Source organism: Alligator mississippiensis, chromosome 9 (genome assembly GCF_030867095.1).
Source record: "Alligator mississippiensis isolate rAllMis1 chromosome 9, rAllMis1, whole genome shotgun sequence".
NCBI classification, from domain to species: domain Eukaryota; kingdom Metazoa; phylum Chordata; order Crocodylia; family Alligatoridae; genus Alligator; species Alligator mississippiensis.
In genome coordinates, this window is record NC_081832.1 from 77,869,893 (window position 1) to 77,882,560 (window position 12,668).

General features: G+C 49.4%; 1 protein-coding gene across 1 annotated transcript in view; it reads left to right on the forward strand.

The window, feature by feature from the left end:
* The window catches only part of ITK (IL2 inducible T cell kinase), a 39,458-nt gene extending 28,991 nt beyond the window's left edge, over window positions 1–10,467 (forward strand). Inside the window, exons 11-17 of the mRNA XM_006257807.4 lie at window positions 2,096–2,170; window positions 2,723–2,894; window positions 3,585–3,801; window positions 4,592–4,656; window positions 4,749–4,867; window positions 8,028–8,185; window positions 8,804–10,467. Of these exons, the coding sequence (XP_006257869.1) occupies window positions 2,096–2,170; window positions 2,723–2,894; window positions 3,585–3,801; window positions 4,592–4,656; window positions 4,749–4,867; window positions 8,028–8,185; window positions 8,804–8,875 (878 nt within the window). The 3' untranslated portion in view covers window positions 8,876–10,467. The remainder of the gene's footprint in view (window positions 1–2,095; window positions 2,171–2,722; window positions 2,895–3,584; window positions 3,802–4,591; window positions 4,657–4,748; window positions 4,868–8,027; window positions 8,186–8,803) is intronic.
* Window positions 10,468–12,668: the final 2,201 nt, after the last annotated feature.

The following is a 12,668-nucleotide window of genomic DNA, read 5'->3' on the forward strand; positions in this document are numbered from 1 at the left end:
TGGACTTTGTCTGGAAGCGGGGAAGGCTTTCAAGAACACTTGCCCTTAAAAAACCCCCATGAAGTGGGGATGCCTTTTTTCCCCAGCTCTCCTGGCTGTTTAGCTGGAAACCACAGATCTCATGGCACCCTTTGGTGATAGCAAAGTCATAATTGCAGAGCAGCCCCCACCACGAGCTCTCGATGCCGGTGTCTGAGGTCTTGTGTCGTCTACTGGAGATTTCTTAATGGCACAGATACCCCGCGGTACCTATATCTGCCCCTTTACTTTGCACCAGTGCCTCTACCACTTTCTGGGGGGGGGACATACCCCCTTCCCTCATTTGTTTTACTGCTGCACTTCATTCACGTCATAATAATGGGTAATAATTAAGATTCAAATGAAACTTTGACTCTTGTGGGGGGGGGTCTGCAAAAACAATTAAACTGGTTCATTGGAAGGAGCAATCCAATTGGAGACCCCCCCCAAGTTATTATTTCCAAAGCTTACAGGGGGACTCTTCATCTCAGGGTGATCATTAATAATTTAATAATAATTAAAAAAAACAACACTGTATGTTGCTACCACCACGCTATCCCCTCTCACACTGCCTGCATGACAACGTAGAGCTGTTTTTCTTTTTCTCCCTTTCCCATTTCCCCTTTCCATTTTTTCTCTCTCTGATGTCCCCTCTAGGCCTCCCCCCCCGGGTGCCCTCGTTTGACAAAACGATGCTTTATCAAGCGCACGGCACCATTTGTGCGTGAGAGCTGCCCTTTCAGGATGTGCTGTGACATACTTTTGCAGCAGGTGTTAAACATTAGATAAGGAGGACTTGTCATTTTTGTCGCTCCTGTGCGGTGACTGAGCAGAAACAAAGTTAACGGCTGACGTCATTCGGTATCCACTTCCTCTGAGCCGGCAGGAAGTCACCGCCCTGGGCCCGAGCAGGATGTCACCATGTGAGCTTAGTTATCAGGGCAATGCACCGATGCCGTCCCGTGGTCCTTTGCACTGAGTCTCTCAAGTGGGCGGCACGTAGGATCAGGAATCCCGGGGTTAGGAATGAAGCCCAGCGGGGTCACTCTGCCTGATCACTCATCATAGGTACCTCATTTCCTACTAACGTCTTACAAAAACTCCTGTCTCACCTAACTACGGTGAAGTCCGCTGGATACTTCTTGAGGCTCTTGTTTTCATGGATGCTCTTGTTAATTAGATAATTTCCCTGTGTCCTCAGCGATGAATAAAATCCCAAACCTTCCAAATTCTGCCATAGCAGAACATCATATGCACGTTCAAGGATTCAACCAATGTTGCCAAAGATACAATAACTAATCATACAATCATAAAAGATAGGGGTTGAAGGGAGCTCAGGAGGTCACATCTAGTCCAACCCCTGCTCCAAGCAGGACCAGCCCCAGCTACATCATCCCAGACAAGGTTTTTTCAAGCTGGGCCTTAAATACCTCCAAGGATGGAGAGTCCACCAGCTGTCTGGGTAACCTGTCCCAGTGCTTCACCACCCTCCTGGTGAGAGAGTTTTTCCTAATATCCAACCTCAACTTCCCTTGCTGCAGCTTGAGCCCATTGCTCCTTGTCCTGTCATCTGCCCCCACTGAGACCAGCCCAGCTCCATCCTCTTTGCAGCCCCCCTGCAGGGAGGTGAAGGCTGCTATTCAATCCCCCTCTGTCTTCTCTTCTGCAGACTATGTAAGCCCAGTTCCCTCAGCCTCTCCTCACCAGTCCTGTCCCCACAGCCCCACAACCATTTTCATTGCCCTCCACTGGACTCTCTCCAATGTGTCCACATCCTTTCTGCGGTGGGGTCCCACAGCTGGACACAGCACTCCAGATGTGGCCTCCCCCGTGCTGAATAGAGGGGAAGGATCTCTGCCCTCCATCTGCTGACAACGCTGCTACCCATGCAACCCAGGATGCCGCCAGACATCCACTCCAATCATATTGCAATGATAGCTGTCACGCGGGCCACTGGACATGTACTTTCATTGGCTTATTTCCCTGGCTCCAAAAAACAGATGCTGCGACAGCGGTCTGCCATGCCATTTTTGCATCGCTGACTATAACTTTTACCCCTCTTTTCCCCGCAATCCAGGTCTCGTCACTCGCCTGAGGTATCCGGTTTGTTCCTGGAGAGAAAAGGCTCCTATCACTGCAGGTTTGAGCTATGGTACGTGCTTATTCATTCACTGACTCCTGAGATAGCTTGTTCATCCCTCAGTAAGGAGCTTCGCTCTGTGGGCCTGAATCTCCAGACAAAAACAAGTCAATATTGAGTTTTGAAGTGAACACTACACGAGGCCTTTCGTGCTCCCAAGGTGCCAGTGGTGCTGATGTTGCTGAGAGTCGATGGCTGCATGTAGACTTTCTATTGCTGTTCACTGTTTCCGATATAGTGGATGATAGTGATGTTAATGGCCTTGGCTTTTGTAACCCCTAAAGGCTCCAGCCAAGGTCAGAGATCCACCATACTAGGGTCTGAGCAAGACACAGTCGCTGCCCTGCAGATTTTACACTCTAATTACACTCTAATTAATGCAGAGAGACATATGCTTGTATAAGCAACAACTTACTTCAGCTTAGTCGACTTGTCCAAGATCACACAAAAGGTTGGAGACAGAGACGCGACTCAGTGCTGGAGCTAAATCCAAGCTCTGATCTCAGCCGCAAGACCTGCCTAGGTACAGATCTTTACTTCTCTTTCTTGTCTTCCTATCCACAGGAAAATGGGTCATAAATCCTTATGAGCTCACATTCATCCAGGAGATCGGCAGCGGCCAGTTTGGGGTGGTCCATCTGGGCTACTGGATTGGGAAGACTAAAGTAGCCATCAAGACCATTCGTGAAGGAGCAATGTCGGAAGAGGACTTCATCGAGGAGGCACAGGTCACCATGTATGTAGGCTGGTATATTCTGGTGTGTTCCCACTCTGGCTGAGGAAGAAAATAAAAGCACCCAGGGTTCACCTTGATGGGCAGGAAATCTTTATGGCAGTTGTTAAATAAACCGTGCTTCACATGCTGGCTTGCTGGTTAGAAAAATATATAGAAAGTTGTCAGCTCAGGCAGTTCCTGGAGATGGGCATTCAAATGCTAATATGAATGTCAGTACCTCCAATGCTCTTCCAGCTCCTTGCTTTTCTATAATATTTTTGTAAAGGGGGAAAAGAAGCTTTTAGCAAGGCCTTTCACTGGGTTTGCCTCCTTCCTGGGTGGTGGCATAGACAAACCCTTGACACCTTTGTGTTGCCCTGTTTAACATACCAAATCTTGGAGATACCGTGATCCAAGGCCTGAGTTTGATCCCCGTTACAGCAGCATGACTCAAAAATAGCTCCACTTTGCTGCATCAGTTGCAGCAAACTAGCATGAGGTTGGATCCAACTCATAAACTTCCCCTTTTGTGCTTTCCTGCTTGGCTCTCGTCCCCAGCAAGAGATGCCAAAGGCCAGCAGAGGAGGGAGGCAGTGGTGCCGACAAAGGCTGCGATTGTGTATTGTCCGGGCCATGTTTGCGTGACACTTTCTCCAAGGACAGCAAAGGATAATGTTGGTCTCCGCTCCTCTGCCCCCACCTCTCCTGCAGGAAACTGTCTCATCCCAAGCTGGTGCAGCTGTTCGGGGTGTGCATGGAGCAGGCCCCCATGTGCCTGGTGTTCGAGTTCATGGAGCACGGCAGTCTGTCCATTTACCTCCGGACCCAGCGAGGCAGCTTCTCCAAGGAGACTCTCCTGGGCATGTGCCAAGACGTGTGTGAAGGGATGGCTTATCTGGAGGAGAACCATGTCATTCACAGGGACCTGGTATGTCTACAAAGCCTCTTGTTCTCTGGGCCAGCCAGGGCTTGCCAGTCCTCGGGCTTCCCCTTTCCCACACATCTAATGAAAGAGCAGCTGCTGCCGGACAACACCCTCCCATCACGGCTGGCGCCGATGACTGTGAGGCCATTCATGCCTCAGAGCCGTGAAGATGCCAGAGGTGCCCTCCAGCCTACGCTGGCTGTGCACACACTCACACATCTGCAATCATCCCTGACACTGCCCCATGGTGCCCACAGCCAAATGCAGCTTCCTGCTGCGGAAAATCACTTAGTTTTCACAAAGTTGCACATTCCAGCAGGGATGAGGATTTTCATCATCGGAAATTCAGGAGTCACATCCAGTCCAACCCCCTGCTCCACGCAGGACCAGCCCCAGCTACATCCTCCCAGCTAAAGCTTTGTCCAGCTGGACTTTAAAAATCAGTGGTGGCAGAATGACCCTGATTGCTGCTGATTTCAGAGGACTGGATTATTCTTGGTCTGTGGGTGCACTCTAGGCTTTTTCTGTATCCTTCATGGATGGGAAAAGGCAAGGAATGAGCAGCTTACAGGTCACACTTCCCCCATGGACATGCTCAACAAGAAGACAAACACGGGGAAATCAAAGCAATGGGGCAGGGTGGGGTTTCCATATTCTGGCCCCTCTCACTGTGCTTTCACCCCCTCCTGTGCAGCTCCCGAATATCGTCTGCCTACAGGAAGAGTGGCAGATGTGTGAGCAGGCCCAGGTCATCACTGTTAATTGTCTTCCTTCTTCTCTCCCTCCCTTGCAGGCAGCTCGAAACTGCTTGGTGGGAGAATCCCAAGTGGTCAAAGTGTCGGATTTTGGGATGTCAAGGTGAGGCTGCTCAGGGGACATACGTGTCGCATGGCATGGGAGCCCCAAATGGCCTGCAGCGCTGAGCATGTTCCCTTGCTTGCCTTCTCCAGGTACGTCCTCGATGACCAGTACACCAGCTCCACCGGCACCAAATTCCCCGTCAAGTGGTCTGCCCCAGAAGTCTTCTCCTACTCCAACTACAGCACCAAGTCGGACGTGTGGTCCTTTGGTAAGACCCTCCTCTCAGGATGGGGGAAATGCAGGATGCTTCAGCTCAGATAAAACCCTCCTGGGCTCAGTCCCGTGGCATATTGCTCATGGGTTTTGCTTGGAGAAAAGCTTGCAGAGAGGCAACTTAATCCTCAGAGCCGTAGGAAAGTACCAGCAAACTCCACCGGCGTGGTGAGATGAGGTGGACACAGCACCTGTGATTGCTGTAGCAAGGCCTTGTGCAGCTTTGCAGCCACGTCTCTACCTCGGGAGGCACGGATGGCAGCATCCAAGAACAGGGCAGCAATGCCTGACCAGGGTCCCTAAGGGGAGGAAGGCAAGAAGCTGAGGCAGCTCCGGTATTGCCATTCAGAGCTCACTGCCCCATTGCGAACTCCACTGATTTGGGGTGCCTCTAAAACATCATATAACAGAGGTCGTCCCCTGGCCTGGTGCTCTTGCCTATGAAAGTGTCTGATGGACATCCAGCCAGCTGGGTTGTTGAAGCACGGCTGAATGAATCAGTGCAATGTGCTGCGCGTGGCCTGCCGTCAGTGGGCTGACTCACAGCACCAAGTGCTGGGCCTGAGACTAGTTTGTCATATCAGTTTAATATGTCCTGATAGGTACTTTGAAGCCTGTTAGCTTAGGCACCTGGATTAGGGATGTATTGCAACTCCAAAGGCAGTTGGTACCTGTATTTCTTAGACTCCTCTGAAAAGCCAAGGCTGAGATTTTCCATCCAGTGCTGTGAGCATCTGTCAGCACTCAGCAAATACACAGAAAAGAAGAACAATTGATACTGGAATTGGCCACGGTGCCCTACAGCATCCTGGCCATAGTCTAGCGGCAACATGCAAAGAAATGGGCTCTGAAGGAAAAGTGTAGCTATATTTAGTCTGCAGAAGAGAAGACCGAGGGGATTGAATAGCAGCCTTCAGCTCCCTGCAGTGGGGCTGCAAAGAGGATGGAGCTGGGCTGGTCTCAGTGGGGGCAGATGACAGGACAAGGAGCAATGGGCTCACATTGCAGCAAGGGAAGTTGAGGCTGGATATTCAGAAAAATCTCTCATTAAGAGGGTGGTGAAGCACTGGAACAGGCTCCCCAGAGAGGTGGTGCAGTCTCCATCCTTGGAGGTGTTGAAGACCCAGGTAGACAAAGCCTTGTCTGGGATGATGGAGTTGGGGCTGGTCCTGCTTGGAGCAGGAGTTGGACTGGATGTGACCTCCTGAGGTCCCTTCCAGCCCTCACTTTCCACGAGTCTATGATTTCTACTTTACAGCTGAGAAATTAGTATGACATCATTTTCCATCTAATATTATCTGTTTCATGGCTGTATTTTCTCTTCAAAACTGTACATCAACTTTCACTATCTGCACCATCTTGTACAGCCCAGTCGAGTAGTGTTGACTTAGTCTTGTTTCAGGACAGAACAAGATGTTTTATGGGGCTTGTTTGCATTGCTCAGCTCTCCTCTGTGAAATCTGCAGACAACGGCATTGTGCATCCGTCTGACTTATTATCCCTGCCTACAGTGGGGTTTGCAGAAGAGGATTCCTCTGTACTGTCATGGCATCATGGCTCTGGGAGTCTTTCTGCTCTGCTATGCTGTGGCCCATTTGTCTGCTCTGCTGGGATTGAAATCATCCTGCTGTGACCAGGCTGAGAAAAACCTGGATGTGGGAACTGGCTTCCCAGCCCTAGGAATCTGCACGTCATGGGAGTTGAAATACTTAGTTTATTCTGCAATAAAGCCAGTGTTACAGGCCAGGACCAGCATCCCAGATGTTTTAGAATGGTTTAAATACCAATGACCTTCTGCCTGTTTAAGAACTGGCAGCTGGGAACGAAACTTTGTTTAGCAGAATTTAATGTGTAGTGACATGCATTTGTTTCAGGGCCCATCGCCATCCCTCCCTCAAATAACTTTCTTGGCAGGATAAGGAGAAACTCGCACATGTATTGCCAAAATAACCGTATCAGGTGACTAAATCAATCAAAGCTACCAAGAACCAAACCACATTTTACATTGTGTTTGCTCTCGGATCTGGTAGCCAGCTGCTGCAGATGTTGTAGTCAGATGTCAGGGCTTTTCTCTCTTCCGCGCCGCTGCAGCCCTGGGCTTGCTTATTCTTGTGTCTTTCTCCAGGTATGACAAGACAGTGCGTTTCCAGGGATCATTTCTGCGGTCCAGCCTGTCCAAAGCTGCACCGAATATATGGTGCACCTTTAGTACAGCAATAACGCTTCTCCATTCTTCCCAGTCTTTCGCAAGATTTGTACAATCAGTCCGTTTTATGCCCATCCACTCTTTGATGTTGGTGGTTCAACTTGTCCGAGGTCTTCCTCTTCTTCGTCCATGCACAGCACCCTGCAGGATGGTGTTGGCAAAGGTGCTGGGCCTTCTTGTTACATGTCCAAACCACTGAATATTTCTTCTTATGATTTCAAGTAAGGGGTCATATTTGCTGACTTTTGTGTCTGATTGCATCTTCCGCAGATTCAGTTGTTCTGTGTGCAGTGTAGGGCATGTGTAGAAGTCTTTTGAAGGACTGTGTTTCAAAAGTCTCGATTCACTTTTCCAGTACGTTCGTGAGCGTCCAGGTCTCATAGCCATAGAGAATTGTTGAAATGACAACAGCGTGTATTAGGTCGACTTTCGTTGTCATTGTGATGTTGCTGCTAGTCCAGATTTTCTTCAGCTTTGCTAGTTGTCCAATGGCTATTCTGGTTTTCACTTCTTTTTCTGATGTTGTGATACTTTGAATACTTGGCTATTCAAAGTATTGCTTTGAATAGCCAAGCTTCTCATTACCAATGTTGACTGATGCATCTGCTGTTCCAGTGATCTTTAATACTCTGGACAGGAATCCCAGCAAATTAGTGTGGTGCTTATGAGGAGGCAAAATATGTACGGTGATCCCTTCAAAAGTCCACTGCTGTTTCTCATGACTTCACTGCGGTTCAACACAAGCTGCTGGTAGACGGTTCCCAGAGCAGGGACTAATAATAGGGTGGCTAACCAGCCCGGACCACATCAAATCTTATGTCTTTGGAGGGAGTGAGGAATGCAAAGAGAACACAGAGGATCTGGGGGTTGGGGAGAGGATGCCAGACACTTGCTATGAGGGAATTCATGGCTGCTATTAATTGCTCCTCCTGCTTCCCCTTGGTTTCAGGAGTGCTCATGTGGGAGGTCTTCAGCGAAGGCAAAATCCCTTACGAGAACCGGAGCAATGGGGAGGTGGTGGAGGAAATCAATGCTGGGTTCCGGCTATACAAGCCCAAGCTGGCTTCCAAGGTCATTTATGAGCTGATGAATTGCTGCTGGAGGATGGTGAGTGCTGCTGTGAGCATACCTTAGTTTGTACCAGAAGGTCAATATTCTCCCTTTTTCCTTGGTCTTCCCCGGGAAGAGAGCTGTGCTGCTAGCCTGAGTTCACTCTTAACAGGTAGCACCCGAGGGACCAGGCGGGCTGCAATTTTCACATGGGTCAGGGGGTTGAGTTAAGACTTAAGTCTCCCTTATAGTCTTTAATATGACTTGCAAACCCATGAGGAGTCTCCCAATGGCCTCATCTTTCCTGGGATTTTTGCTTGCTTTTGACTATTTTGCAGTAGGCACTTGCTGTTTCTCCCAGCAAAGCTGCATCCCAAAGGAGCTGATCCCAGTGCAGAGAGAGGATGTCACACCCGGTGGTTTCTGAGAAAGTCGGCCGTTTTGGGGTCAAACCTGTGGTCAGCAGAAAAGAGATGCTAGCACTGGCTTCCTACAACGGCTTCGTTCCCACTTTTGCTTTCTTTTTTCCCCTGTGAGAGCTGATTTCATTTTCATGAGGCCTCCCTTAACATTTTTGCTAGCTGACCAGTCATGAAGTTTTCAGTCTTCTCCCTCTTATCCCTGTCGTGCTTTGCAAGACAGAGTTTAATGCTGTTTCTTTCTTTCCTATTGCAGAGCAAAGAAGACCGGCCCCGCTTCTCCACCCTGCTCTACCAGCTGAGTGAAATCTCTGAACTCGACCTGTGATCAGCGCACTGGCCCACTGAATAGGGCTGACAAGAAACCTGAGAGAGCAGACTACAAAGTTTTCCCTTCATAAAGCATTAGCACAAGCCCTCCCACCAGAAGCACTGATGACAGACAGGGGGAGGCAGGCATCTGTACTTCTAGCCAAGCCAGGCATCTTCAAGAGCTCAGGGTTGCAAAGACAAATGCAATTGCTTGGGTTGGGGAGCATATGCTTACGGATCTCACAAACAGGCCCAGCTGCAAAGCAGAGATCCTATAGAGACAGCTTATCTGCTCAGTTTTTCACAAAGACAGCAACTACGGGTGCATGTTCTCAGACACAAGGTATCTGGCTACAACCCTGGAAACTCTCTAATGAAAGGAAACCTTTCGCTAGCCCTGTCAAGTCTCTCTGCATTGAGAAGCATTCAGGTTCTTCCATATTCACCGTAAGTCACAGCCAGTCTGGAGCTTCGTCTTCTCGCAAGGCAGAAATGGATGATCTGAAATGAGACCTATATGAAGGGACAGGAGTCCTGGCTAGGTGTAGCTATTAAGACTGTTTTGCCTTCTCTTACAATAATTTCCTCTGAAGTGTAGCAAGAAACCCTTTTATCTCCCCAACACCTCTAATGTGAAGCCCCTCCATATGGCAAAAGCCCCTCTTTTAGTATTTGCCCCCTTTTGGAGATGTTTTCTCTTTTCTACCTTTTCTCCTCCCTCTTTGTCTTTTATTATATTATTATTATTTTTATATAAGGTGTACTTGTAGTGAAAATAGAGCTTGTAGAGGCTTTTACAAATGTACTTTAAGTTTAAAAGTAAGTTGTACCATGTAACAATGTTAGCAAGAGCAGGAATCTCTGTATGGAGCAGGTCCCTGAATGAATCATGGTTGACTGTGTAACACAGTAGCTAGTCTGGATAAGCATGTTAATGAGCAGCAATTAACACCTACAAAATCAGAGACCAAGGAGAAGAAAGAATCAATAAAGAGCGAGGAATTCCTGGAAACTTCATTGTTAAAGGTACGGAAGCCCCTGTTTGAACTAATCAATGCTGGAAACAGACCCTTGGGGCTGAAATACCCCCGATCAACCACTTCCAGAGCTGTATTCATCACAACAGTGAATCAATCGAAATTCATCAACGGACTCCCGAGACTGCACGTACGTGCGGACGTGACCCCTGGGGCTGACAGCTGCCATCCAGCAGCTACCAAGAGGGACGTCCCTCGAGGTCAACAACCCTTGGATTGGGTAAGCCCGAGAATTGGGGAGTCACCAAAGTCTGCCAGAGAGGGATAAAAGGCAGCGAAGAACGACCCCCAATGTTGCCCTCTTTGACCTGACCAGCACCCCGCCTGTTGGGCCAGAAAGACCAGCCGGTGACCCCCTTCTGCAGCACTATCGCACTGAAAGAAGCCTTGACTGGCCAATGACGGCAGACTCCAGTGCTTGGAGATAGGTATATCTTGACACCAGTGCTTAGTGTTCAGAGCTAGCTACTGTGAGTGTGTGTGTGTGCGTGAATGTGTGTTTGAGGGGATCAGCACCAAGGTTTATGGTCTGATTTGTGCATCTGTCCAATAAACTAGAATTTTATAATGATCCTGTGAGTTGGTGCTTTGTAGCCAGCATTATCTGGTGGAGAACGCGGGCAAAATTCTGAGATTATTGAGGGATTGTGGTGATTGGGGATTGGTAATTGTGGAGACAGTGTCTCCTGATAGAGCCCACATCCGCAGAGGAGTGGGCATTGGGTTATAGTCACCCAAGGGGGTGGGCTTTGGTTATACACCCAATCTGCAGGACAGGGCAGTGCAGGACTCAGGATTTAGTAACAGACAGACCTCACGTCCGACCTGCGGGACAGGAGAGGGCCACGTCCGTGAGGGAGGGGGAATTGGTGAGCAAGTTCCTGTGAAGAGTTGTGAGCGTGAGGACTTGAGGAAACGGACTCTTGGGAATTGTTGAATTTTGTTGTCATTGTTTGGAAATAGTCCGTGGGGAGCAGGAGGGCTCAGACTTGGTTGTTTGTTCTGTTTTGTTGTTTGGGGGTAAGGCTTCAAGTATGGTGAGAAAAATGTCCCTGTTTAGGAAAAGGGCCCCTAAAGTGGGAGACCAAGAGGCTAGGTGGGTACGGAGGGAGGAAATTTCCCCCCTGCATAAGGAGATTCTGCAGGGTGGAGCCAGCCCATGGAGGGAGGATGTGTGCACCCCAGGCTTCTCCACAGGGGACATGGAGGGCCAATTTGAAAAATTCTGTCTTGGTGAGAGACCCTCGGCTCAGAGGCAACGCAGTGCCTTGGTCTGGCTACTGTGGCATGCTGTAAAAACAGCGGTTGAGGAAAAAGCTCAGCGAGCTTCTGAAATTGAGGAAAAGGAGGAGCAAATCCAAATTCTCAAAGATAAATGTGCCCAATTGGAAACCAGTAATCAGGCTCTAAAGGGGTTGTCCCAGAATCTGGAAAATGAGAATGAGCAATTGAGACAGATCCAGACAACGCCCAACAAATGAAATTATTGGACCAAGAAAAGGCAAGCCAAGAAGGCTTGCAAAAATTGGTGAAGACAATGGCTAAAGACCAAGCTGAGACAGGAGCCAAAGTAAATCATGGTCCCTGTCTAAATACCATTAGCTGCTTGAAAAAGGAGCTCCAGGAGCGCAGCCTGCAAGCAGCAGCTGTCATCCGGGGAGATCAAGCCTGGGATCCAGACATCCCCTTCAATCCGGGAGAGATTTAGGGTGGGGAGATGTGGGAAGACCCAGAGGACACAGGGGATCCCTCCTCTAAAGACCCTAAGTCTGAACAGGAGAGCACCCTGGTACCTGCGGTGAGCGCAATCACGCGGACCTCAGTTACTCGGGATGCACGAGGCAACCCTAGGGAGACCACACAAGTGACAGTTCCCCTTAGTGGAGCTGATCTAGCCGCCCTGGGTAAGACCCTGGGACCTGCTAACATTAGGAATTTGGGGCAGTGGTTGCAGAAATCCCTGAATGTAGTGGAGTGTGAAACCCTGAGTACCCGTGAATGGCACTGCCTATGAAGGGCTTGTGCCACCACGGAGGTTCAGGCAGCAACGAGCCCTGAGAGTGGCTTTGGGGTAGACACTATTCCCCGGAGTGTAATGGATTTGGGAATTTATCTAGGGAGGAAAACGTTTAAGGGACAATTTAGGGCAAATCATCAGACCCCTGGGGAGCCCTTGAGGGACTATGTAATCCGATGTGTCATGTTGGGGCTGCTGTCAGGGTCAGTGCTGCCCTTCAACAGCGCAGGCAACCAGACACATGATATAAGAGATACAGATAACCCCCCGGGGTTTTGGAAGGAGGTGTAGGAGGGCATGCACCAGTCTATCATTGGGCTAATGGGGCCACTCTGAGAAGCCCAGACTTATACGCTGGGGGAAGTCCTAGCCTGGGCTCAGGATGCAGAGCGATTAGTTGGACTACAAGGGGGGTGATTGCAGCCACCCAGTTCAAAGAAAAGCCCAATGACACACTGAGTTATGTGGTTACTTAGTCCAATGAGAGAGCATACCCCAAATCTGACAGGAGGGGTGGGGGTCCAAATCAACGCACCCAGCCTGCACTGGGTTAACTCAAGAGTAACAAGGGAAAGAGAGGGGGACAATGGGATTCAGGCAGCATTTAGTGCAGCACAGGGAACCCAAAGAAAAGTGGAATGGGAAGCCTCTGGCCGAGCTGCTTGTCAGGATGGCAGAGCTGAGCGCGCCAGGAGCAGCACCTTCCCCGTCTAAAAGAATTGCAGCCTCAGCACCGATCCCTGAAGAGCACTGAC